The sequence below is a fragment of the Pseudopodoces humilis genome, chromosome 18 (assembly GCF_049639895.1).
Source record: "Pseudopodoces humilis isolate 2021_Gansu_Grassland_sample_001 chromosome 18, ASM4963989v1, whole genome shotgun sequence".
NCBI lineage: Eukaryota > Metazoa > Chordata > Aves > Passeriformes > Paridae > Pseudopodoces > Pseudopodoces humilis.
In genome coordinates, this window is record NC_142217.1 from 4,803,022 (window position 1) to 4,829,644 (window position 26,623).

General features: G+C 52.1%; 1 protein-coding gene across 9 annotated transcripts in view; it reads left to right on the top strand.

Annotated features, from left to right (window-relative positions):
• The window catches only part of RHBDF1 (rhomboid 5 homolog 1), a 37,193-nt gene extending 10,596 nt beyond the window's left edge, over positions 1–26,597 (top strand). For 5 of the 9 annotated variants that reach the window (XM_088063984.1, XM_014252572.2, XM_014252573.2 and 2 more), the window contains 18 exons: positions 6,637–6,781; positions 8,675–8,808; positions 10,861–10,965; positions 13,772–13,985; positions 15,699–15,905; positions 16,578–16,700; positions 16,859–17,019; positions 19,226–19,477; positions 20,033–20,144; positions 21,009–21,083; positions 21,614–21,775; positions 21,880–21,980; positions 22,591–22,654; positions 23,077–23,171; positions 24,061–24,136; positions 24,628–24,728; positions 24,991–25,144; positions 25,841–26,597. In XM_088063984.1, the coding sequence (XP_087920110.1) occupies positions 6,637–6,781; positions 8,675–8,808; positions 10,861–10,965; positions 13,772–13,985; positions 15,699–15,905; positions 16,578–16,700; positions 16,859–17,019; positions 19,226–19,477; positions 20,033–20,144; positions 21,009–21,083; positions 21,614–21,775; positions 21,880–21,980; positions 22,591–22,654; positions 23,077–23,171; positions 24,061–24,136; positions 24,628–24,728; positions 24,991–25,144; positions 25,841–26,260 (2,701 nt within the window). In that variant the 3' untranslated portion in view covers positions 26,261–26,597. Of the gene's footprint in view, positions 1–1,634; positions 1,742–6,636; positions 6,782–8,674; positions 8,809–10,860; positions 10,966–13,771; positions 13,986–15,698; positions 15,906–16,577; positions 16,701–16,858; positions 17,020–19,225; positions 19,478–20,032; positions 20,145–21,008; positions 21,084–21,613; positions 21,776–21,879; positions 21,981–22,590; positions 22,655–23,076; positions 23,172–24,060; positions 24,137–24,627; positions 24,729–24,990; positions 25,145–25,840 lie in introns of those variants that run through there. The other 4 variants (XM_014252576.2, XM_088063986.1, XM_014252574.2 and 1 more) reach the window with 3 other exon arrangements.
• Positions 26,598–26,623: the final 26 nt, after the last annotated feature.

The following is a 26,623-nucleotide window of genomic DNA, read 5'->3' on the forward strand; positions in this document are numbered from 1 at the left end:
TTCTGCTGGCACAAGTGTTTGTGGAGCCATGTGGGAAGGAGCTGGGGCTGGAATGAGCCATTTTCTCTGCTGAGCTCATGTGGGTTGGTTCCCAGTGTGGATCACCCAACAGCTGTGGGGATGCTGGTGCCAGCAGGAGGAGGAGGGCAACACACAGGGCTGGGTCACTGCTTTTTCTCTTGGCTTGCATCTCTTTCAAGTGTCTGAGACATCTTTTTAGCTCGAGTTTTGAGCATTGGTTTCTGAGTTCTTACTACTATTTTGCCCTTTGTCTGCTGCAACAAAAGGACCTTGAAGATCAGCCTGTTGTTTGTGAGTGTTTGCGTGTTGCAGTTGAGGGTCATCTTTTAACCTGCATTTGAAGTTCAGCTACAGATCTGGGGACTAACAGAAACCAGAAGAGGTTTTGAAGCTTCCTGTTTTTCTTCTGTCTTGTATATGAGGGCATCACACCTTCAGGTCCCAGGTGAAGCTGCTTTGAAAGCTTTTAATGCTGGTGTTCAAATAGGAAGTAATTTTTTTTTATTGTTTCCATCATGACCTTCATGTTTTTCTGAAAATCAAGAAAATCAGTTGCTCAAGGGGATATCAGGTCTCCTTTCTTGATCATGGAATTGGCTCATGTACATCCAGACTTCATTGGCAGGTATTTTCATTACCTGTACTTAAAACTCTCTGTTTCTGTATGCAGCTGAACTTTTTCCAAGTTCAGTGGGTCCCAGCTGAAACTTGGCCCTCCTGCTGAGCCATCACTGAATAGGCTGGTCCTACCCTCTCTCTCTGGGTTGAGCAGGGCTTATCTGAAATTGCCTGAGCCTCTTCAGGATGCCAGATCAACAGGAAATAATTTATTGGGTTACTTTGTGCTGGTAAAACACCTTGTAGTGGCTCAGTGGAGTAAGGCAAGCTGCTGCCTGGGCAGCAGCATAGCTGGCAGATGGGTTTGCTTGCAAGCAGAAGCCTGAGCCCTGAGGAGCTGTTGCTGTGTGATTTGGTGCTGCAGCATCAGCCTGTACCAGCACTCAGGCAGAGAGCAGCGAGAGGGACCGTGGGGTGTGTGTGGGAACAGCAGTGCTGCCAGCTCCCTGCGGGGCAGGGCTCAAAGGGCAGTGTGTCTGCACAGATCTCTGCCAGCCTTGTGCTCAGAGCTGCCTGGACTGCTCAGACCCAGCTTCTGCTGTGGCAGCCTGCGGGTCTGCAAAGCCTTGCAGCGTTTCCCAGCTCAGCTGCTGGTGTTGGGAAAGCAGGAGAGGGCCCTGGGCAGTGCTGATGGCCTTGTTAGGTTTCTCAGGTATTTTCTTAGGGTGTGCAGTGGTGGTGGTCTCGGCCAAAGCTTGGGTGTTGCTGTGCCCTTAGCAGCTTTCCCGAGAGTGCAGGGCCACAGGCCTGTCCCACCTTCCCCGTCCCTGCCTGCCCCCAGCTCCTCCATCTGGCCTGTTTCAAAGGGCTGGCTCACGCCTGGTGTTTGGGATATTGTTTGTAACTCGCTGGGTCTGATCCATGCTGGATGGTTTTATTGGCAGCCACGAGACTGAAACCCAAGTGCTCCTCTTCTCCTTGGACTTCCTGCCTTTTCCCTGCTGTGCCAGCAGCGATCCTCCTGGAGAGGGAGGCACAGCCAGGAGCTGTCTGCTTTGGCTCGTCCTGTCTGGAGAACACTTTGAGGACCTTGGTTCCTTTGCTGTGTCCGCCTGGGTTCCTGTGCCTCAGCCAGAATAGCTGCGTGCACAGACCCCTTCAGGTACATGGGGCTTCCCTGGGACTTTGTGTAGCAGGCACTGTGAATACAATTGTTGCAGTGATGGGGTTTGAAAAGTGGAGGAGAACAGCTGGAGGCTGAGCACAGAACGTGGCGATCGGATTGCAGTGGAATAACCCCAGTGTCTGTTACCTCCTGAGGGTGTCTGTAGGAACATGCACACACTACTGGAGAGGAGCAGTGGTGTTGGAAAAAGCAGATGCTGTTTGTTTGTGTGGTAGTGTTGAATTAAGCTGGGGTTTTGGTTTGGTTTTTGTTTGGAATGTTTCTTGGGGGGGAAAAAAGCCAGCTTTATTTTAAGTGGGAATGCTGGTAAAGTGGAGATTTTGGAAGAAATCAACATGGGAATAGCTTCAGTTGTCTGCTTAAATGGAAAGATGGCCTTTCTTTGAAATGACAGTGTGAGCTTCTAAATGTATTTAGGATGCCTGTCAGTTTTAGGAACATGCTCAGGCTTCTGGACAAAGCTTTTCCTTTGCTCTTTGGGTCAGTAGATTTCACTAAGCAGCTTTGCTTGATCATGTGCCAACTTTGGTATTTAATGTGCTCTCCCACTTTCTTAGCCTGACTCACAGCACAGTGGATTTGCCTTTCGTTCTGGTTCTGTGACCTTCCTCTGGCACAGACCTTTTGAAGATGAGTTTCCCAGACTATCTGGTATTGATACATTTTTTCTTTCATTTGTTTATTTTAATTGAAATGGACTTTTAAAATAATTTTTATGCTGCTACCAGCTGATCAGTTAGAAGAAGCTGGATTTGCAAATACCCCTCATTTAGCCTTGTGTTTGCATATTCCTGAGCTTTGTGGTGCTGGTGGAACAGAGTCCAAACTCAGCGAGTACAGGCAAGGGGTCTGAAACAGCCCCTGAACGAGGACTGAGCTTCTGGATGTGGGTGTGGGAAGAGGGGGTGGTAGGAAGAGCATGGAAGAGATCTGTAGAGTCAGGACTTGCATGGAGAAGTAGGATAGGGAAAAGCTGATCACTCTTCTAGTCCAAGAACTACAGGGCAGCAAGTGAACCCAGCAAGTTTGCAGGCGAGCTGGAGCAGGCTTGTCACACAGCACGTGCTTCAGCTCTGGAGCTTTTTCATGTGCAGTTAGGAATATTAGAAGTTTGCTTGGATTAAAAAATGATCTGGATAAATTCTGGAATAATAACCACTGGATGCATATAGAGATGTATACAGAACTGTTACATGCAAAGACATTTCTGGCACAAGAAGCCTGTGAGTTACTCATAGCATGTGCCATGGCTCTGTCCTGGTAGATAGGACTGGGAGTGATGCTGTGCTCCTGCCCCGTGCCAGGCATCCTCAGCTGGAAATGAGATAGTGGCTTTAGAGGGACCCTGAGCCTGACCTTGCGTGGCTGTGCTGTGTGTGTTCCCATCCTACTGCTGTTGGTGGCCTCTTGACAGTACTGAGAAGTAGGAATTGATGGTTTGGGACCATTCAAACAAAATATGTATCAATGCAGTCAACTTTGAAACAAAGCCCATTGGTCTGATGAAATACATAAACACTGGACCCTGAAACATTGACCCCTAAAAGTAACCAAGGGGTCAGTGTGAAACTCAGCAAATGCTTTCACTGCAGTGTTGAGACAGAAATTAGCAGCACTTGGAGTGAGGGCCAGGTGTAATATGGGGTGTTACCTGCTGTGCAAAGGCTGTTGGAGCGTGTTGCTGTACAGCTGTGCACACAGCTGTGCACCGATGCTCATCTGGTCTATATATATATCCATATTTTCAGCTGGATCCACGTTCAGGCTCCCTGTTAACCCCCTGGAGACCTGTCTCTCATGACCATACCCCAGGCCTTTTTGTGCCTGACCTGTGCTGTGGCTGATTATTCATACAGAATTCACAGTGCTTGCCCTGGCAGAGCCTGATCCAGTCTTAGGTGTTTGCAGGGTTTATTTTTGGCCACTCCAAGTGCACACAGGGAGTTGGGAATGCTGAACAACTCTGCCTTCACTGCACTCTTTATTGGGAAGTGAACCTCTTAGTGAGTTAAGAAGGTTGAATTGGTAGAGGGATTTGCTCCTATGTCCTCTGTTTACAGCCACCCTGGAAACTCCTCACCTGGGGATTAAATACTGAATGCATTTAGACAATTATTATATATGCATTTTTATGCTTTGCTACTTAAATAACTCTTTAACTGCTGAAGTGGAGAGAAAGCAGAGCAATCCATTGCTCTGTCAGAATGTGAATTTGATCTTGAGATCTTCACCTTACCTAATGTACAAAGTTGAGCCAACTTTGGTGTAATTATAAGGCCACAGGCTTGACCTCTGTGTGTGCCCTGTCCTCTTTGGCAGGTGTGTACACCCTGCAGATCCCATGTGCAGTCTGCAAGGGTGGCAAGGAGGCAAGTCAAGATACATGGACATCACTGTCTGTGCCAGTTTAGGAGGGGGAACTCAAACCAGATTTAATTGGAAGTCTTTCACAGGGTTTCACGTTGTTGCAGCAACTTTTGGGCAATACAGGCATGATTCATCCTCTGCCTTCCTGGCTTGGCCTCACTGATTGATAAAGCTGCAAATCTTACATGTTTGTATTCTTTACACCACAGCTCCTGCTCACAAAGGCAGCTCTGTAGGTAGACAGGAAGGATGTCGAGAGATGTTGGCTCAGTGGTGAGATGCTGAAAAAACCAGAGTTGCTACTTCAGAGGCTCTGAATTTGCCCTTGAAGGCACAGGAAGGAGGCTCTTGAGTAGTGTGAAATAGATTGTGTTTGGTCGTGCCAGAGTGATGGCTCTGTCTCTCTTGGCTGATCTCTGGTTAGGGCACCTTTTGGAGATGTTTGTGATCCTCGGGGGTAAATGCTGAAGCTGGAGTATTTCAGGTATGAGAAATCTGCTTTGCTTTCTGACCTCATCATGAAGACAAATTTGCAAGACCTTTTCCAGTAAATCATGTCTCACAGCAAGTTTACTCATACCAAGCACAGGCAGGAGTTTCCCTAATACTCTCACTGTTCTTATCTTATAGGAAGTCAGAACAGTTGTATTTAGCCACCCCTGCAGCTCGGCGGGGAGGGAAGGAAGGGTTTGTGTCCCCCTCATGCAGAGTGCTACATCTGTGCAACAGGACTGTGCTGCATGTATGGAGGGCATGTCTGTACAGGCTAGATCATGAATTCCCAGACTTTTGGGGGCCTGTGGTATTTGCTGAAACCCAACCTTCATCCACCTACAGCCGAGTCCTCCCTTTCTGTCGTTCCGGCTCAGCTCAGCACAGCGCTCCTGGCAGCCGGCCCAGCTCGCGCGACTGAACCAGCAGCTGGCCTTCAGCTCCTTTTAGATGAGATTCTCTTTTAACCCAATCCAGATCATCCCCCACTCCCATTTGTTGACCTATTTCCCCCCCACCTGCCCCCCTGCCGTGTATGTTTTGCAGTGGTGCGTGCGGTTCCCTTTCCAGAGCAGCTGTGGGAATGCGGTGGGAATGCCCTGTGAGGCGGCGCACGTTTTGGAGAACCAGTGCCTAATTTAGGTTGGGAGGTACCCGTGCAGGTTGACTGGATCAGCCACTGCGAGGCTGGGATAATTCAGGCAGCTCAGGGCCTTGTTTAGTTGTGTGCCAAGTGTCTCTCAGGGTGGAGATCCCTCTGCTTCTGGTCCTGGCCTAGGACTTGGCCTCTCTCAAGGAGGAATCCTTGTGTTAAACTCACTCTGCATTTAAAATAAATGGGCTGTGTTAACACTGTAAGAGCACTAAGTTTTAATTCCAACAGAGTTTTTCTCCTACTCCCTGTCAAAGCATGAGTGCCTGCGGATTTAACTGGTTGCTTATTCCATCTGTTCACTGTGGTGAAGAGGCTGTGGCACTTGATTATTTTTGTCCCCTATGGCTAAGGGCCGTAGGCCAGGCTAGGGCCATGCAAGGAGAGAGCTGGGAGGGAATGGAATTCGTTGTCCCATTCTGCACACATGCTTCCCACTGTTCACTTGAAGTCTTGTGTGTGATAGGAGAGGAAGAAATACAAACTTGTAGCATAATTTAGGTTGGAAAGTACCTGTGGAGGTATCTGAGCTGATCTGCCTCCAGTGAAATCTGTTTTCTGAATTGTTTCTCTGAGCATGCACACTGAAGTGGGTGCTCTGCCAGCCTGAAAGGCTCCTGTGGTCCCAAACAGGAGGGCAAAACTGCAGCAGAGTGGGCAGGATGACAGCGAGTCACTCCGCTCACCGCGGTGTTTTGATTACACAGTGGTTTTTATTTAAATACCATGTCATTATTATTTATGTATGAAAACCACTCTTAGTTCAGGATTAGTGCCAGTTCTCTAATGTTCATGCTATACTGGTATTGCTCTGTGCACTGTGTTGTGTTTTTAGAAAGTCACTACATTTAAAAGAGATTAGGAACAGCGATGAGAAGTGGCCACTTGTTAATTGCTAAGCGGTATGTGGGTTGGAAAGTGTGGTGTTTGGCTTTGGGTGGGCAAAAAACAGTGTCTGTGAATCACAGGCTGGTTTTAGAGGGAGGTCAGTGGCTTTTGATACTGCAGTTACTTAGCTGGTTGGTCTGGATCCAGATCTCATTAAGATTTAATTCATTCTTAAGGAATCTGGATCTCACAGTAGTCTTAGCAAAAATCTTAGTGGGGGCTGACTCAAACTTGTGACTGCAGTCTCTGTATCTGGCTCGAGGTTCTGTGTCCTCAGAGTGCCAGGTGCTCAATGACCAGTGTGGGCACAAGCTGTGACCCTGAGCCCTCATGGGGCACTTCGGGAATTCTTCCCACCTGGGCTTTGGGGCCCATCAGCCCCAGCTGGGAGGAGAACTCTGCTCACCCTGCCAGCATGGGCTGTGAGGGATGAGCCAGGCTCCCTCCTGACTCTGGTGTCTCCCTGTCCTAGGCCTGAGGAGCAGCGTGGGACGATGTCGGAGGCGCGACACGACAGCACCAGCAGTTTACAGCGGAAGAAGCCACCATGGTTAAAACTGGACATCCCGGTGCCGGCGCCCGTGCCCGTGCCAGAAGAGCCCATCCAGCCTGTGCAGGTACAGGGGCTGGCGAGGAGGGAGGGTCTGAGGAGCTGGGGAGGGATGAGCTGGCAGCATCCCTGTGCCTGGGGTTCCCATCAGTCCTGGCTGAGGGAAAGGCAGCGTGTGGTGGCGGGTCATGAGGCCACATAAGAGGGGGCAGAGCCTTTGAGTAAATTTATGAGCAGTAATTAACTCCCCTTGAAGGGGATGTGGGAGGGATGAGGGTGGGTGGCTGATGTGCTCACATCAGTGGACGTGACTGTTTGGATGTGGGCATTGTGAAAAGTGTCTTGGCTGGGATATGAGAGTGAGGTATTCAAACAAGCATTTCTTAAGGGGATTAGAGGGCTGAAGGTCTCCCAGACAAGCACGAAGGCCTGGAAGTGCTGGAGCTTGTGCTGAAATGAGCGGGGTATGAATTTGACTTCTGAATAGCCAAGATAATGACAGACTTTCATCAGTAACAGCAAAGCAGTTACTGGCAACACAGAGCTGTTAGCAGCATGAAGAACATAAGAGGACCATGTGGGATGAGAAATACATAACATTGAGGAGTGCTGAAGTAGAGATGAGGTGATAGGTTAATAGGAGCTGTGCAAAGCGTGAGAGTAAAACATCCTTATTGGTGCTGGGAATAGGAAGAGTGTCAGGAATACCTGCTACAGGGTATTGAAAACTGCTGTAGGGGTGAGACCTGGGTATGAATGCTGGCTGCTTGTGTGGCCTTGCTGCAGGAACAGACAATTTGTGCACTGAAGGCAGAGCCAGAGGGTTCTTGCTGCCCAGCTCCATGGGCGTGTACAGGGCCTGCGCTCAGTCACTGATGTGAAAAAAAGTTTAGTCATTAGAGAAATGGAGGGTTATCCAGCTTCCCTGGAGTGGGCTGAGGACAAGCTTGTCTTAAGAGGGAACTTCTAATGGACTTGGAACCGCAAGAACTGTCCTCTTCAGCATTCTGTGATCCAGGGAGTCAAATGCACTTCACTTACGTGACAGCTCCTGGCAGATAAATCTTGGTTATGGCCTTCCCTTGGAAGGAAAGAGTTTGGGGGTCAGTCTGTAGGGATTAGAAGTGGAGTTCAGGATTTTACCAGTGCAGGTTGAAACCTTCTGAATCAATTATTTAAGGCTTTGATGGATCTTCCCTTATCTGGAATCTCTAGATCCAGCTGGGCACCTGGAGAGACACTCTGTGCCTGATGGAAGCTGCTGGAGTTGATGTTCTCTGGGGTCTCAGGTGCACAGCCCAGGCTGTCAGAATAAGAGTGCATTGTGTGCTCCTCTGACTTACAGCCTGAGTATCTGTGCACTCTTTTAGATAAAATATACCAAAACTGTTAATGTAAGTGGAAATCATTAGCTTTCTGGGCTAGAGAGGCTGAAGTAGTCTTGAGGCAGAGACGGTGTCTGACCAGAGGATCGATCAGAGCTTCACTTGCCAGAGGGGCAGTCTGCTCAGCCTGCCCTGTACAAGTGGGAGATGGTGTCTCTGCTGAGTTGATAAAGATGTAATCCAGAGCAGCCCTGGGGAGCTGGTTGTATGAGCTGAGAACAGCCTGATGACCTTTCACCTTGTGTCACATTTGGTAGGTGACATTTAGCCAAGACATACCAGTGTGCCCAGGCAATCAGGTTACGAACAAAGCCTTTCCCAGCCTGCTTAGGCTCCAGCAGGCATCAACTACAGACCCACCTACAGCTCTCACAGGCTTTTAGTGCAGGTCCAGAGCCACTTAAGAAGCATATCCCACTGACTGTGCTTCTCTTGACCTTGTGGAGTGGTCTAGGAGAGTGTGATCTGGGTAGACAGCAGCCAGGAGGATGTGTTGCAGGAGCTCATGCAGTACACGTGGAATCGCTATCATCCTCGCTCCCAGAACTCTGACTCCCTCCTGCTTCCCTCGGCAGCCGACGCGGCGCCAGGCGTTCCTGCGGAGCGTGAGCATGCCAGCCGACAACAGCCGCGTGCCGTCACTGCCCCACGACCCCGCCAGGAGACCGGTGCTACAGCGACAGACCTCAATCACCCAGACCATCAAGAGGTGAGGCACGGAGCTCCTGCAGCCTGCTGTGGTGCATTCCGCCGTCCTGGAGCTGTGGATCCGTGATTCTCTGCTCATCCCTTGGCAGCAGGGTTGGGTTGACTCCCTCATTACCTCGTGAGGCTGGGGAAGGGTGGCTGCAGGTTGGCCCCAATACAGAAGCCCAGTGGTGCTGTGTAGTCTGTCTGTAGTATGTGAGAATAAAGTCCTAGGAGGAGGATGCTGGTGACCAGGACAACGAATGGTGTTTGCTGCTTACAGACAGATTTTGGCTGCCCCCATGCCCCACAGGGGGGCTGTAGCAGGATGTCAGGCCCTGATGTTTAGCTGTGCCTTAGATGGGGTGTGCTGGGTGTGCTTGGTGCAGTGTCTGGGAGCTGATGGTTGCCACTGGAGCAGTGCAGGGCTCTCAGCAGCTTGGCTCCTAGCACAGGCTCATTGGCAGGTCCTTGAGATGGCTTCAAGGGGTGGTGGAGAGCAGGGAGAGGCTGCTCTGGTCCTGTGTCCCACTCGAGTCTCTTGAGACATGGCCACACAGAGCTGGATGCTCATCCCTCACCATGGCAAAGGCTTATCCCAGTTTGCCTGGAGGGAGTGGCTCTCCTAGCTTCTCTCCTAGATGACTCGAGTCCATCTCTGGCAGTGTGTCAGGCCTTCCTGGATCCCAGGAGCATCCCTGGAGCTCCATGGGTCAGGGGTACTTTCAGCCAGCCAGGCTTCGCCCACTCACAAAGGAGCAGCTTTCCAGCTCTGGGAGATCTCCCACACACTGTTTTCCTTTGCCTCAGACGTTCCTCAGCTGCCTTGGTGGTGAAGCTCTCCTGCATCAGCCCACTCTGATCCTGCTTCTTGTGAGGTTGGGAGGGCTGAGCCTGTGAAGCAGCGTCTGCTCTTTTTAGGGTATTGGGCAGCCTCTGGGCCTGCTGAGGCTGTCCTTGTACACCTACACTGTCTCTTCACTTGCCTCCTTCCCCTTGACATGTTCCTTGCCAGAACAATTAGGCAAGAGCACGTCAAGGATGAGGGGATATCCTGGGAGGGTGCTATGGAAGCCCTGACAAGAAGCATGAGGTAGAAGGGCCAGTCCTCATAACATGCAGTTTGTATGTCAGGGAGTGAGGAACTGTGAACTGCTTTGGTGCTGGTGTGACAATTTTACTTTGGGAAGGACTTTACAAGGAGCAGAAGTGCAGGAGATGCACGCATTACACAATACTAGCAATAAAAGCATTAAATGAGTGGATCAGAAACAAGGCCAGGGAACTGGAGAGTATCAAGGCCTACACCCCTGTTTTCCATTTAGCAGAGTTAGGGATGCAGTGGAGAATGCAGACCATACATCCCTAAGTTGTCTTGGGATTTGTTCTGTGATTCCAGGAAGGCCGACTGCCAAGTTTTCTGCTTAGCACAGCCCTCAGAATGCACAGAATGTGAAACTGCAGCAGGACTCCATACCATCTTCCCTGGAGGACTCAGATCAAGTGTGAACATAAAGTCAAGCCTGTGTAGTCCAGAACAAGGCATATGGGAGTGATTCATATGAAAGCATCTGACACCATTTCCAGTCTCCCAGGGCGTCTGAGATGTCCATGCAAGGCAGCAGATATGGCACAGATAGACCTGTGCACTAGGCAAGATCCTGTCAGGGCACCAGTCACCTGTCCCCAAGCAGATCATATCTCGGCCTGCTGACACCTCCGTGGTTTCACATTGGTGTCCAAAGCTGTGGAATGTGTAGCTGAGTGTCTGGGCTGAAGAAGGCAGGTCTTAGAGGGGGAGCTGAGGGGGATGCCAGTACTCCTGGTCCCATCAAGAGCAATGTGAGACACTCATCACAGGTGCACCAAGAGGATTCAGCAGCCTCCTGGGTTCAAAGATGTTGCTGTGTGGCTTGAGCTTGGTTGTTTCTCTTAGGTCGTGCTCTCAGCTGGAGGCCACTGTCACATGCAGTGAGGCACACCTGCTGCCCGTGGGGCTATGGAAGGAGGTGCAGTGGCTGCTCCTCTCCACGGCCCCAGAGGTTCCTTCCCCTCAGCTCTCTTTTCTTTGCAGCAGGCAGGTTCGGTTTCAGAGGAGTCAGACCCTGCCCGCTCGTGGGCACCGGGGGGGCAGGAGCTCCCTGAGAAAGCGGCAGTCCCTGCCCCGATCGTTTTTCAGGTACTGGTAGCACCGAGTGTGAAACCCACCCCTGCATGTGTGTGCCAGGGCTGTTGTGAACTGCACAGAGTCTGGCTGTTGCTGAGATCACATTGCCTTCCCAGGACTGTCCAAGAGGCCTACAGACAGGCAGAGTGGGAAAGTTCATGTGTGCCTCTAACAAAAAACAATTGTCACTCCTACTAAATGTGTAGGCAGCTGTCAATAAGTAGCATGGACTAACAAGCTGTCCACCCGCCAGCCTCACTCCCTCCTGCCTTTCCTAACAAGCTGTCAACCTCCTGGTGTTCACCATGGCTGGAATAATATCTCCCCAGGGCAGCTTTAGCCCAGCCTGCCTTTGCTGGCAGCAGTGCAGCATATGTTGGCCCCAAAGCCTTCTTGGGGCAGGAGGGGAAGGAGAGGAAGCAGCAGCAAACAGACACTGTTGTGTTGGTCCAGAGGGGCTCAGAGCTGCTGAATGGAATACAGCATCCACTCTTTCCCTGTTGACATCATGGCTTTTTCTAATGCAAATGTGAATGTCTTCTTTTTGAGGTGGAGGTCTTTGTTTACTTAGCACCAAGGAGATGAGCCACTCCAGGATTCCAGGGCACAATGGCCAATCACCCCAAATCTGGAGCGCAGGAAACTCTTAAATCAGGCAGACAGTGTGACTTTGTGACATGCCCGGACTGGACCTAGTGCCCTGTATTCCTGTCCTACCATCCTCACTGCCCTTGGCCAGCTGGCACTCTGGCACTGTGACTGCCTTTGGGGCTGTTTGTGTTTGGCCTTGGGCTTTCGGGGCTGCTTGGCCGCTCTTCATGAAAGAAGAGTGACAGCAGGCTGTGATGTTGGTTGTTACAGTGCCCTGGGGACTCTGTAGGATGTGATGGAGTTCCCCAGCTGAGCAGAGACATTCAGCATCTTCCCAGGGTGCTCCAGATGCCCTAAAGTCTTTAGTGGACTATTTTGGCTGTGGTCAGGGAGTGGGACAGCTCTTCACCCCAGCCCTGGCCCAGCAGTGGTCTCTGGCAGTTCCGGAGTGTTCCTCACTGTGCCAACAGCTGTGGTGGTGCTTGTCCTTCCAGACTGGTGGCAGCACAGTTTTGGAGAGCTCTGAGGGTGCTGGTGGTGCCATTCCTCAGCAGGCTCATAGGGGCCCAAATGACCCTCAGCCCCTCTCCCTTTGAGGCCCTGTGTATGGGCTTGTCACCCAAGGTCACCTTGCCATTGAAGTGCTGGTTACAGCGGTGTGTGGGGAGCCCTCTGAGCTGGCAGGCTCTTCTGTGGTGTGTTGTGCCAGAGCAGATGGCAACTTGACTCTGTGCTATGGGCTCGGTGAGGCTGTCAGGGCAGGGGCTGGCCCTGGGCCTTTCCTCTGGATGGAGAGGAAGATTGATTCAAGGAGATGTGGGTCTGTGGGAGCAGAGAGGTGCCCCAAGGTTTTCACAGAGCCCATCTCCAAAGGCTGGCACGTTGACTTGCTGGTGGCATTTGGGTCAGTGAGGTCAGGTGAATTCCAGCAATAGCCCACATGACCTCTGAAGGGTCTGTCCTGTATCGCTGGGAGAACTGGGAGGGCTGAGGGAAATGCGTGGTGGTTGCATATGGAAGGTTTTAGCCAGTAAGGCCATGGATTTCAAACACACCTTTTGACATGGTGGCAGAGCACCTTCACCTGTTGGTTGATGGGGTTTTTGCTTGAAATGGTGCAAAACCACAGGGCTAGTTTCCTGTCTCCAGCAGACTGTCTCGGTTCCCCTGTGTGACCTAATTCTAGATTTATCCCAGTCTTTACTCCAGTGTGTATTTTAATGCTCCCTTTGTGATCTGTGAGATCTTGCTTCTCAGCAGCTGGAGATCCTGCCCCTGAGCAGAGGGGCTGAGGCCAGGGGTTTGGGTTTGGCTTGGAAAGACTTTCAGGTTTCAACACCTGGGTCAGTGAGCTGTAGGCTGAGACAACTTGTCATCTCCCGAGGATGGATTTGCCATGGTGGGAAATGCTTGGCAGGGCTGCCATGACCTCTGTAAGTTTAGGGTACCAGCTGTCCTGCAGGATTTGAAATAGGCTTTTAGTCTGACTTATCCTGATCCCTCCCTGCCTTCCTTGGGATTTTGCTTCTGATCCACTGCTCTTCTGTGGCAGCAGCCACTTGGCAGCAAACCTGCCTTGTGGCTCCAGCCTTGTGCTCCTGCTTCTGCAGCCAGCAGCTTAGAACTGTGTGTGTCTGCCTTTGCAGAGACCAGAACTGCAGCAAGCTTTGCTGTTAATGCTACCCTTGAAGAGGTTAAAAATCCTGCAGCGTGAGATGGAGAAGTTAGGGAGATTCTGGGAGTGTGGAGGGGAGGCTGGGAGAGAAGAGTGATTTCTGGTGGCTTTTGGGAGAAGTTACAGAGCTGTGAAACAGTACAGTCTCACAATGGGGACCTAGAGCTGGCCTGAAGATGGTAAGTGTTTACAATAGATGGTTTCTAAAGTAAAAAAACATCTTTCAGAAAGTTATTTTCTGAATTTCTGTACCATTTCTTTTCCTTTATTTTTAGAAAAACTCAGAACAAACTGTCCTTTACCCACAGTGAACATCTCCTGTCATTTTTCTTCTGTCTTAAGAGAGAGAATGCTGTTGATGGTCAAACATTTCTGGCCAGCATCTGTCAGGTTGCTAAAACCAGCTGAGCACAAGCTGCAAGATGCTCCTGGGAAAGAGTTCTATCTTTGAATTGGGGCGGGCTGGAAGTGACCACCAGGGCTTTGTCTTTTCACGTGCACAATCCAAGCAAACATCCTTCTTCTTAGCACTTGTCTGCTGGCATCTTTCAGAGGCACAGCAGACTGGTTTGGGGTGAGCAAAGACAGCGATGCCACTCAGAAATGGCAGAGGAAGAGCCTCCGCCACTGCAGCCTGCGCTACGGGAAGCTCAAGCCTCAGGTCATCCGGGAGATGGACTTGCCCAGTCAGGACAATATTTCTCTGACAAGCACAGAGACCCCTCCTCCCCTCTACGTGGGACCCTGCCAGCTGGGCATGCAGAAGGTGGGTAAGCTGGGACAGAGGCAAGGCCATGGCTGAGTTCCCTGCTCGGTGTGTTCAGCATGCTGGCAGTTGTGACCTGTCTGCGGGCTGAGCTCTGCATCCACACGTCTGGGCTCTGTGCTCAGACACTTCTCACGTCCCAGGTACGGTTTGGCAGCTCTCTCTCTCTCTCTCTCTCTCTCTCTCTCTCTCTCTCTCTCTCTCTCTCTCTCTCTCTCTCCCTCCCCAGCAGCCTCTCTCAGGTCTCGTTGGCTGAGATCTCTCAGCTGTGCCGGTGGCCTGGAGCCCTGCTTGTCATGCTGTGACTGTGGTGATCAGGGCTGTGCAGGTGTCCAGGAGCTCTCAGCTCAGCCTTTCTGCTGCCATTTTGCAAGGACAGAATTGTGTTGTAGCCTGAGTAGCCCCTATGTTGGACCCAAATGTACAGTAGCAGGGCTGGAATCACTGGGGACATTTGTCCTGCCCCAAGCAGAATGCAGGCTTGTGGCACAGCTGCTGTCCCCAGAGAAACCTGGTTATGTTTTAGGACTTGGAGAAGTGTCTCTTGCATCAGTGGTGCTACAGCTCTGCTCATGGGTCCTCAGAAGTGGTTTTGAGTGCCTGCAAAAGGCACCTGGGTTTGGTTCTACCTCCTGCTTGTTTCCTTTAAGTGTGACCCAAGGGGGCAGGGCCCAGATGAGCACATCCAGTGACCAGAACTAACCACAATATCCAGCCCTTCCCACTGCTCCACTCAGCGACTCTAATTGGTGTGGTTGATGACTGTGCTTTGGTGACCACCACTGGGTGAGTGAAAACAATTCCTTCCAAAGCAGGTCAGTCTGTGACCTGCAGCCTTGTGGCATCACTAAAGCAGAGGAGAATGTAGTGCATTTTTCAATCACATTTCACCTTGTTGTCCTCTTTTCTGTTGAATGTCTTACACCTAATCTTTGGTGACAGGAGACTTAGAAATATTGCTGAGCTCTATGTGGGCTACATTAAATCACAACATGGTGTCAGTAGGTGTGAGCTCATTAAGCTTTGTGTTGAGTGTGCAACTATGGATTAAAAAACTCGTAAAACCTTGGGATAAAGCATAGAGGTCTTATGGAAACCACAGCTGTGATGATGTAAGGACAGAGGCAAGGTTTGTAGCTGAAGGCAATATTTTCATTACGTTGATTTGTATGTTTGGAGTAAGTGAGAGCGCTGGCCTGAGGAGTCCCAAGGAAGGGCTTGCAGCTCCTGGAAGCTTGCCTGCTTTATCCAGCTGTTAAACTTAATTAATGGAAACAGATGTAAATATACAGTAAAGTTTCAACAGGATAACAGGAAACTGCTTAAGTCCTGGGCTGTCCAGTATCAGGAAGGAAACTAGCTGAAGAAAGAACATTTCTGTTTTCAGGGATTTCTCAGACTCCTATTTAGACAGCACATACTCTGACTGTTGAGCTCATTGGCATGGCAGACAATGAAACCAAGAGCTTAGGAAGGGCTGGAGGAGGTTTGGAGTCTTATGTGAGATACTGGAACAGACTGGTTGACAATAGTCAATCCTAACAAAGGAGAAAAAAACCCAATAGGCTCTCACAATTGTAGAATTGCTCGTTGGTCCCTCCAGCCTGCTTCTTGGTCAATCCCGGGAGCCAGGCCCCGGCCGTGGTCTCAAGAGAGGGGAGGTTTTGGGAAGGGTTTGGGGATGATGGACTGACAGGCTGCTCCTCTTGGCAGATCATCGACCCCCTGGCCCGGGGGCGGGCGTTCCGGATGGCGGAGGACACGGACGGCTGCAGCATGCCCCACACGCCCATCACGCCGGGGGCCACGTCCCTCTGCTCCTTCACCAGCTCCCGCTCGGGCTTCAACCGGCTCCCGCGGCGCCGCAAGCGCGAGTCCGTGGCCAAAATGAGCTTCCGAGCGGCCGCCGCGCTGGTGAAGGTACCGCCCGCAGAGACCACCGTGCTCCCTGCCCTGGGAGATGGGTGCAGGGGAGGGAGCTGCTCAGCAGAGAGGATGGGGATAGCTGTGGTGGAGGGCAGGAAATGAAGTCACCTCCTGTTGTGTTTCAGCCATGTGTACAGGAGGCAAGAAAGCAGGGAGGGTGGTTCAGGTTAGGTACGGGTGTTGCTTTTTCTTTATTGGCCTGGGGACTTCGATTCCCACAGCCAGCAGCCTCAGAGCCTTCTAGCAGGCCCAGTTCAGCCTGTCTGGAGCTTTGGGTGGTCCATCTGCACCTGGTAAGCAGCCATGGAAGAGCAGAAATACTTGAGACTCTTGCTATACAAGTCTCTTCATCCTGCCTTGTGCCTGCTTTCCTGGGCTCAGAGGTGTTTTTGCTGTGTCCAGCAGCAGCCATCACTGTGGTTTGGTCAGACACATTGTACAGTAAGTGGCAGAGGAGCACATGGCAAGCCTGGAGGTGGGTGTGTGGGTTGAGAAGGGTGACAGCTGTGAGCCTCACCAGAAAGGTGTCACACGTCACGTCTGCTGTGCTCCATCCACAAGCATGAGCCAAGCTCAGCTCTTGGGCTGATGTGCACTGGCTGGGGTGGGTTTGTGAGCTGGGGGCTCAGGTTTCTGGGTTCTCCATGCCCCTGTCCCTGGCTGCAGGGCCGCTCTGTGAAGGACAGCACCCTGAGGAGGGCCCAGCGGCGCAGCTTCACCCCTGCCAGCTTCCTGGAGGAGGACACGGTGGATTTCCCAGATGAGCTTGACACTTCCTTCTTCGCTCGGGTGAGGGGCAGGTCTGGCATGGGGCTGGCCCAGAGGCAGAGCAGGACTCTGCTTCTGGCAGGACTGTGTGTTTTAAGAGCAGCACTGCTTTCTGCCAGGGCTGCTGTCTCAAATGGGATGTTGGCTTCTTCTGATGGGACTGCTGTCTCTCTGCCCAGGAAGGAGTCCTTCACGAAGAGCTCTCCACTTACCCGGATGAAGTGTTCGAGTCACCATCGGAAGCTGCAATCAAAGATGCTGAGGTGAAACCTCCAGATCAGACAGATCTCACAGGAGGTGCCTTGGACAAAAATGAGCTTGAAAGAAGCCACTTACTACTGTGAGTATCTTCATGGTAGCTGTCAAATTCTAACATGGGGTAGCCAACCCATTTGGAGTGGGGCCTCCTGCATGGAGGAAGCCAAGATCTGAGTGCTGAGGGTGCTTGGTGCAGAGCTCAGAGCAGTGCAATGATGGGTTTTCTTTAAATCCAGCTGAAACCTCCTGTCCCAGCTACCCATGTGTGTGAAAGGTGACTCTGAGGCCACTTCTGCAGTCACTCCAGCAGCTTCCAGCCTCATACTAACGTGTTTCAGAGATTGTATCATGCCTTGAGGAAGCAAAAGACACTTCAAATCAGCTGTGAGGATGCTGAGGGCCCAGCCTTTGGCTATGGAGAGCATGGCAAAGTGAGAAAGCTGTTGCCATTGCCACAGTCACCAGTAAATGTTGTCATGCTCCAAGGAGCGGTGAAGCATTGCAGAGTGTCAAGCTGGGCTGCATTCCTCACTTGAAATGAGAGAAAGGTGTGGCACTGATGCTGAGAGCCCTACAAATATGTGGGTGGTGCTGTACTGTGTGCCTGGATTTTTTCCACCTGAGTAACTGGTACTGAGTAATTGCTCTGTGTTGCTTCCGAGTCAGCTCACCCCGGCAGAGAGCTCTGCTGGGTGTGAACATGGAGCAGACAGGGAGGTCCTTGTTGTGGTTCTGCTGCTCTCAGCCCGTCTTGCTGTGCTGGCACTTTCCCTTCAAGTGTTTCCAAGAACTTGACTCAGTTTAACATAAGGGGAAGCACAAATGGTGGGAGTTTGTTGTCACTCCTCTGAGATGGTTTCAGTCTTCTTGGCTCCCTTTGAATCTCCTTAAATAGTTTTATTTATTGAGGAAAAGACTTTTTTTTCACACTTCAGAGAGCTGTTATCAGTCGCAGCTGGGTGTCCTTTCACGTGGTGAGATGTTTGTTTGGGCATGGGGAGATTTCCAGTACTGGAAATACCAGGAAGCAGCACATCCACCACACAGAAACCTCTTGACCTCTTGGGCAAGGGCAGGCTGCAGTGGAATCTGCACCTTCTGCTGGAGAAGGACTTCCCAAGGGGAAGTTTGGATATTCAAATGCATCTCCTTCAAGGTGCAATGTGAAAAGAGCTGAAGCTTCCAGCAGTATTTTGGCTACAGAGGTTCAGATTCTCCCTTATCCTGTTGCTTGCCCGTAGTTCAGAGCTGTCATGATCTCTCCAGATACTCTAGTCACCTTTCAGAAGATTGTCGGCTGTTTCCTCTCAGCACTTCTGACAAACAATGTCTTTGTGCAGAGTGGGATGTTTAGGAAGCCAGAGGAGGTACACTGGAGCAGAGCACATGTCCAGAGCATGCCTGCTGCTGTGCCAGGCAATGAGGATGGTGAAGTGGGAGATAGTTGGGTTTGTTTGGTCAGGTCTGAGTGCTGCAGATGTGATCTGCACCCTGCTGTCTAACAGCAAGGAAATACAAAACTATCTGGATGTGATGGAGACTTAAAAAGTAGGTATTATTTATCAGTAACCTGTGCAATATTCATCAGATCTATTTTGACAAAAAAGCCTTCTTTCAGCTCAGGATGCTTGGGATTTTTATTGTGTCATTGAAGCCTGCTTTTTTATTTTATTCTGAAAAATGCACACATTAGTACAAATAAGGGAGGAATGGAAGAGAGATTATGAGAGGTAGTTGGTACAGCATGTGACAACACTGCTTTCTTTGTCTGGGAAGCTGCTTGGATTTGTCCAATTTGCCACTGTCATTTTGTCAATTTGCCAATCTCATTGAAATGAGACATTGAAATGACATTTAAAGGTGGATATTTCCACTTAAAGGTGGGTGTTTCCACTGCTGGGCTAAACTCCACTTCCATTTCATAGCAGAGGGCAGAGTAAGAGGATTGAAATAGGGGAGGAAGTAGATGTGCCTGAGGCTGCAGAGGTGCCTGTTGCAGCCTCCCTGTTTCAGCCTGAAACACTGGAAAGCCTCAAGAGCTCCTCAGTGGTGGAGCTTTGTTTGGTACAGCTGCCTTATGCCACTTTCTGTGTGTGTGCTCTGCTTTCTGCCACTTCTGTGCTTTCATTTATTGGCTCTGTGTAATACAGCTGAAATACAGCTCCCACTTCAGGGCACCTTGTCTGCCCTCAGCTGCTGCCTAGAGGGGGTGGGACAGACAGAGGCTGTGCTGCCACCAAAGACCACGGAAAGGCTGGTCCCTACCGCTGTCCTGCGTTTGATTTCAGCCCTCTGGAGCGAGGCTGGAGGAAGCAGAAGGACGGGGGCCTGGCGCAGCCCAAGGTGCGCTTGCGGCAGGAGGTGGTGAGCGTGAGCCCCCAGAAGCGAGGCCAGCGCATCGCTGTCCCTGTGAGGAAGCTCTTTGCCAAGGAGAAGAGGCCCTACGGGCTGGGCATGGTGGGCAAGCTGACCAACAGGACCTACCGCAAGCGCATCGACAGCTACGTCAAGCGGCAGATCGAGGACATGGATGACCACAGGTGAGAGCTGCACTCTCGGGGTGTTCCCAGCACAGCTGCTGGCCCTGGGGGATTTGGGTCACTGTGTGCTGCTGAGCCTCCCCATCTCTGTCCCTTGGAGCCAGCAGTGTGTCTGTGCCACCGTGCACTGGGACCTCACCCAGCTCCTCACAGTGTGTCCGTGTCTCTGCTGCCTGGGGGAACTGCAGGTCTCTGTGCCACCACCACTGTCCTGTGGTGAACAGCAAGGCTCAGCTATCCCTCATCATCCCCCTAGAGCCATTATTTCAGACACACAGCGCAGTTCAACGTCAGGCTTCGGTGCTCTCATGGATGTTTTCTTGGGAAAGGGTGGTTGTCCAGGGTAATGGGGGAATCAGAGTAAACAGGTTCTGTTTTCAGCAAGACCTTAGGTCATTGCCTCCTGCCCTGTGCACTCCTAGGTGATCCTGGCCATGTGCCCCAGATTTTGGTGAGGTTTCTGGGGGAAAACAGCTGCTTTTCCCCTCTCTTGTGTTAATAGATGTAATATGCCTGTGTTTCTGCCTCTGATCCTTTCCCCTTCCCTCCATCCAGGCCTTTCTTCACTTACTGGGTCACCTTCGTGCATTCACTCATCACCATCCTCGCTGTGTGCATCTACGGCATCGCCCCTGTGGGGTTCTCACAGCATGAAACTGTTGATTCAGTAAGTGAATCCCCCTGATGTGCCTGGAGTGTGATTGAGTTTCAGCCCTCAGCTGTTGTGTCACAGCAAACTGGCTCCGTGCCTCCTGGGCTGACTGCTGGCTGTGCAGCCCTGGGGGGCTGCCTGGAGGCTCTCTGGGAGCCCCCACACCTCCTCCTCTCCCTCCTGCAGCCATGTTGCTCCTGATATCAGGTTATATCTGACACACAGCACCGTGGCTGTGCTGGCAGCACTTCCAAACAGCTTGTTCCCCTCCTGGTGGAGACCAGAAGGATGGTCAGGGTAGGGAAATACTTCAAACTTGAGCTAAGTTTTCACAACAGTTGCAGGATTTAGCTTCTGCCAGGAGCAGAAGAGACTTGTGTGACTTTGGGAGCTGATCTTGAAGCTGTTTGTAGCCTTCCCACACCTTGTGAAAGGTTCCTGGGGTACAGGTACTTCTACAGCCACGTCCCTGCTCCTTGCAGGAGATGTTCTGGGGAGCATCTCAGCTCCATATCTGATAGCTTCCAGAGCACTGCCACGAGCACCTGGACCTGCACTGCCTATGGGTGCTACCTGTGCTGCTCTGTGGAGCTTTGTGCAGGCTCAGGCCACTCCAAGGGCTCCAGGCCCTGGGATTTCTTGAAAGTTGAAGTAGCCAGAGATAGACATTTTAAATGAAACCTTAACATGAAGCTACCCATATTGTGATGGGGCTTTACATGTGATCCTGCAAAAGACCAGTTGGAGAAAGCTGTGGGTCCTGTCATTGGCTGTGGGGATTCCTGTTCATTGTGGGGACTGTTTTCAGTACTCCCTGATGCTTGCCCTGCTGACCCTGGGGGCTGGAGCTCACAGGGCTTTTGCTTTCTATCCTTGTAGGTCTTGCGAAACAGAGGGGTTTATGAAAATGTCAAATATGTTCAGCAGGAAAACTTCTGGATCGGCCCCAGCTCAGTGAGTGCCACTGGTGGGACTGTTAGTGGGTGGATGGGGGTCTGTGTGCTGCAGCTGTGCCACCCCATGGAGCAGAGCCCTCTGCTGCTTGCAGCTCAGGGATCTGCTGTCACTGCTAGGGAGCAGCAGCGCTGCCACCCCCACGTGCCCTGCAGAATGGGGTGCCTGGAGGTTGGGATGGACCTTGCACACTGTTCCTACAAAGACAAGCACGGGGTTGGAAAAAATGCAGAAGTTGTATGGTGTGTGACAGCTTTCCTGATGCCATTCCCCTGGGAAAGATGAAAATTAAGAGGAAACATCACAAAGTTTTCTTTCCCAGCCACAGTGCTAGCCTTCGTGGGGCTATGGGCAAAGAAATCCCTGAACTTTTGTTCTGGACTTGTCTCCAAAGCAAATATGGAGAATGTGCATGCTGTGTGTTGGCCTTCATCATGCAGGACTTGTCCCTGGCCCTTGAGTCTGCAGTTCCCCCAGAACTGCATTGTTGCCTGTCCATTGGCTGAGCTGAGTGTTTCCATCTCTGCCAGGAGGCCCTGATCCACCTGGGGGCCAAGTTCTCCCCGTGCATGAGGCAGGACCAGCAGGTGCACAGCTTCATCAGCGCCAAGCGGGAGAAGGAGAAGCACTCGGCGTGCTGCGTGCGCAATGACAAGTCAGGCTGCGTGCAGACCTCGGAGGAGGAGTGCTCAGTGAGTGCCATGGCCCTTTCCTGCCAGCCCTGCAGGCTCAGGGCCACTTCTGCTGATGCCTCTTTCTCTGGGCTTCATGGTGACACCTCTCCTCTCTCCTGCAGTCCACGCTGGCTGTGTGGGTGAAGTGGCCCCATCACCCCAGCACTCCGATGCTGGCAGGAAACAAGAGGCAGTTCGGCTCTGTTTGTCATCAGGACCCCAGGTAGGTCCTGCCTGGCCCAGCTGCCATCGTTGGAGAGATGCTGGAGAGTCAGTCCCAGGCCAGTGGATTGCTGGATGAGGCAGCAGCTGCTCTGGAGGGCTGTGGGGCAGTGATGTCCCTACACTGCAGGGGAGGCTGATGCAGGGTGTGATCATATTTCTGCTCGCCCCTGGTCTCTGTTGTGGGCTGCTCACCTGAACAGTGGCCTGTTGTGAGCTGTGGGTGCCTTCCTCAACCTTCTCCTCCTCCTCACCTGCTCCCTGCTCCCTGTGGGGTGCAGCAGTCAGGAGCCTAGCACACCTCTGTCCAGGAGCCCAGCCAGCTGCTGGGTGCCCTGGCACAGGCACTGATGTAGAGCTGAAACCAGGTGAATTCCTGCCCGTGGGGTGTGCCCACCTGGAAAGGATCCAGTTTGTTGCTGGGCAGCTGTGTGCTTTCTGTGATCTCTGCTGGAAGGAGGCTGAGGCTGATGTGGTCTAATGTGTCAGTGTCAGCAGCCAGGGACACAGGGAGGTGTGGAATGGCAGCCTGGGCACAGGCAGAGTGTGGAGATCCTAGCTGGTGCTGGGGAAGGGTATTTCTCAGGCTGACCTGTGCTTTGTTGCTGCAGGGTGTGTGAGCAGCCAGCCTCGATGGAGCCGCACGAGTGGCCAGATGACATCACCAAGTGGCCGGTGAGCATGGCCAGAGGCACAGGGCCTGCAGGGCAGCTGCAGGGTGGCACTTGCATCCCCCTGTGCACAGCCCCAGCTGTGCTGGTGGGAGGGCAGAGCTTCTGCTGCTTGTCACAAACACCAGCTCGGGGCAGCTGTGCTCTGCCCAGCCAAGGCTCAAAGGCCTCCAACAACAAAAGTTGTCCTGTGCCAGCTAAAGCCCCTGGATCCTGTCAGGGTAACAGGGAGATGGAAACCAGCTCAGCCTTGGGCTGCAGAGGAGGTGTCACCTGATGCTCAGGCAGCTGGAGCATCAGGCACCGTCCTGCTGTCAGAGGGAGCTGTGTCTGGGATCTGGCTTCTTCCCAAGGGGCTGTTTTGATTTTACCCAGCCAGCAAGCAAAGCTGTGGCTGTCTGACTGCAGCCTGTTGTTGTTTTCCAGATCTGCACAAAAAACAGTGCTGGGAATTACACCAACCACCTCCACATGGACTGTGTGATTACGGGCCGGCCCTGCTGCATTGGGACCAAGGGAAGGTAGTGAGTTTTACCTGTATGGAGGGGCTGGGTGTTTGGGTGAGACACGGGGCCTTTTCAGGTGGTAGATACAGCCATTTGGCCTCCTTGTCCTTTCCACACACAGCCCACAGCCCTGCTGAAAAGGGTGGGACAGAGAGCCATGACAGGTCTGCCAGATGGAGCAGGAGTCTGGGATGAGCAGGAGTTAACAGCCAGCCTCAGTCTGTGGCACAGCAGGGCACCTCACTCCACTGCTCCTGCAGTATGGAGGGATTGAATAATTCTGGTGGGGAGTCCTGCACTTTTCCTTAGGAATGGCCAGCTTGTTCCTGACAGGCTCTATTGTCCCCAGCCTGCAGTCCCTGGGCACTCAAAGGAGATGCCGGGAAATGACCCACTCTGGGTTTGCAAAAGAGGAGAATGCTGGTTTTCTCATATTGTCCCTGAACTTGAGTAGTAACCCAGTGCTTGGGCTTCGCTTTCCCTGCTAGGGAGAAAAATGTGTGGCTGCCCCAAGGAGCTTCTCTGTCCCTGAAAGTCATGACCAGGACACTCTTGACATAGCCCCCCCTTCCCCTGTGCCAGCTGCAGAGGCACAAGACTCCCCCAGTCTGAGGCACAGCTTCCCCAGGCTCTGGTGCTTCTTCCCAGCTCTAAACAGCAGCTTTAGGACCTGCCTTGGAGCCCTGGCATGAAGGTCTGTGGAGGCATTCCTGGAGGAGCGGGGTGTGTGGAGAGGCACTGGGCTCAAATGGGAATTGGTGCCTTTGCTGAGACACCACAGCATGTCAGGAGCAGCTGAAGGCATCAGTTCTTATGGATGGGATGAGGAAAGGAGAGTGGGTGGCCTGGGAGGGCACAGGAATGATCCATTGTGCTTCCCATGTGCGACTTGTGCCTCCTGCAGGTGTGAAATAACCTCCCGCGAGTATTGTGAATTTATGCGGGGCTACTTCCATGAGGAAGCAACGCTCTGCTCTCAGGTAAGGGTGCAGCTGGGGGGGTTGTATGGCTGCCCTTCTCCCTCCAGGTGCCCCCAGCAGCTTGGCAGGATCTGGGGTGGCAGTGCTGCAGAGTAGGTGTGGGTCCTGTGTCCTGTCCCACCCTGAGCCTGGGGGAAGCTGCTGCTCCTGACTGGAGGGGCAGAGCTGGCTGCATGTGTCCTCCTTTGGGGGCCAGTTTGGGACTTGGGCTGGCAGCTGGTAAAGCCCAGCAAGGACCACTGAGAAAGCAGTGGGAGAAGAATCCACAGTCTGCTTCGTGGGCGAGCAGATGCCTCAGCTCTGGGTGCTGGGCTGAAAAATGAGGGCTTAAAGCTGCCACAGGGAAAGGATGGGGTCATAAAAATTTGTGTTGGAGACAAGGCTGGGGACATGGTTCAACAGAGAAGTGGGAGGGGAGGCCCTCTTCCAGGGCTATCTGCGGCCTGCCCTGGGCTTGGAAAAGAGCCCCTCAACACCCACTTCTGCCCTAGGTGCACTGCATGGATGATGTCTGTGGGCTCCTTCCTTTCCTAAATCCAGAAGTCCCTGACCAGTTCTACCGCCTCTGGCTCTCGCTTTTCCTCCACGCTGGGTAAGCAGAGGTGTACAACTTCCACTGCTGGGGTGGGGGCACCCTCAGCCCAGGGATTGCTGTGAGGGTTGTGGCTGTCCCTTGTGGGGGACACAGGGATGCTGAGCTCTCTGCCAAGGTTTGCCATCCCGTGTTTGTTGGGAGGGATTAGTGGCATGGGTAAGGCCAGAGCAGGAACTCTCAGCAAGGCTGGGGACAGAACACGAGCACAGGGGTGACTTCAGTGGCTGCTGCTTCAGCTCCTGTACTCTGCACTTGGCAGGATCCTGCACTGTCTGGTTTCAGTCTGTTTCCAAATGACGATCCTGCGGGACCTAGAGAAGCTGGCAGGATGGCACCGCATCTCTATCATCTACCTTCTCAGTGGCATCACTGGGAACCTTGCCAGTGCAATATTTCTACCCTACAGAGCAGAGGTGGGTCTCCTGCAGCCCAGGGTCCTGGTAACTTGCCCTGAGCACAACCCTTCTCTACATTCCTGTGCCTCTGTGGCTGAGGCAGAGCCAGCAGAGCTGGGCTCACCACAGCCTTGGCAGCCTTGGCACTTGTAGCTCCACGGCACCACACAGTCATTAACTCCTGAGCAGCAACACCCCCCGGGGTACCATGGGCTTTCCAGGCCTGGGCTGGCTGCAGGAAAAAGGCTGCCTCCATAACAGATGGGGGATTGTCCAACCACAGGGTGAGAGAAGCCCCAGGCAGGCTCGGAATCAAGTGCTGTACCTGGTGTCAGACGCTCTCCGTGTGAGAGTGGCAAAGAGCAAAGCTCACCTTGCCCACAGGAGACTGCTTGGCTCTGCAGGACTGCCTTCCAGCTCCTTTCATGAGGAAAACTGCATGGTGGGTGGGGGGAGCCAGGGGATGGCCTTCAAGGGCTTCTCCCCTCTGGCAACTTGAACCAGATGGACCCTCTTTAGCCTCACACCTTGATCCTAAATCCAAGCAGGCCCCTTTACTCCTGGCACCCTGTTATATGGATGAAGTTGCAGAGTCTCTCTGCCAAGAACCACTGAACAGGAATTGAGTAAGAAGTGACTAATTCCTGCAGCTGATTAGAGAGGCCAGGCAGGTGGCATGAGCCTGACATTATTTGTAATGCTCTTCTTCTGCAGGTTGGCCCTGCAGGATCCCAGTTTGGAATTCTGGCCTGTCTCTTTGTGGAGCTCTTCCAGAGTTGGCAAATCCTGGCACGCCCATGGAGGGCCTTCTTCAAGCTGCTGGCTGTGGTGCTCTTTCTTTTCGCCTTTGGCCTCCTGCCTTGGATTGATAATTTCGCTCACATTTCAGGATTTATCAGTGGTTTCTTCCTCTCCTTTGCCTTCCTGCCCTACATTAGCTTTGGGAAGTTTGATTTATATAGGAAACGATGCCAAATTATAGTTTTCCAGCTCATCTTCATTGCACTCTTCTCAGGACTGGTGATTCTGTTCTATTTCTACCCCATCAAATGCGAGTGGTGCGAGTTCCTCACTTGTATACCCTTCACAGACAAATTCTGCGAGAAATACGACCTGGATGCACAGCTCCACTGACAGCAAAGACTGGCTTCTCGAGCAGGCCCTGGAGATGGACTGTCTTTGCATTGCTGTGCCAGTTCCATGGGGACAAAGCCTCTAATCCAGTGACACTTCTAACCCTGCCCGCGGTTAATTTAAACTGTCTCCTTAGCACTTGGCAGGCATGGTTTGCCTTATCTCAGAAGACTCTGAAAAACAGAATGTTTGTGCCTTGTTCAATTGTATTGAACCTTTTCTGCTGCCATTATTTTTATTACACTAGTTTCAATACTACATTTTTAACCAGAGTTGTTTACTACTGCTAAGGTGGTGATTAAATGGTGAGGTAGCGTTTTAGCTACTGTGAATTGTTCTGAGTAGTCTGTGCCTACCTTTGTT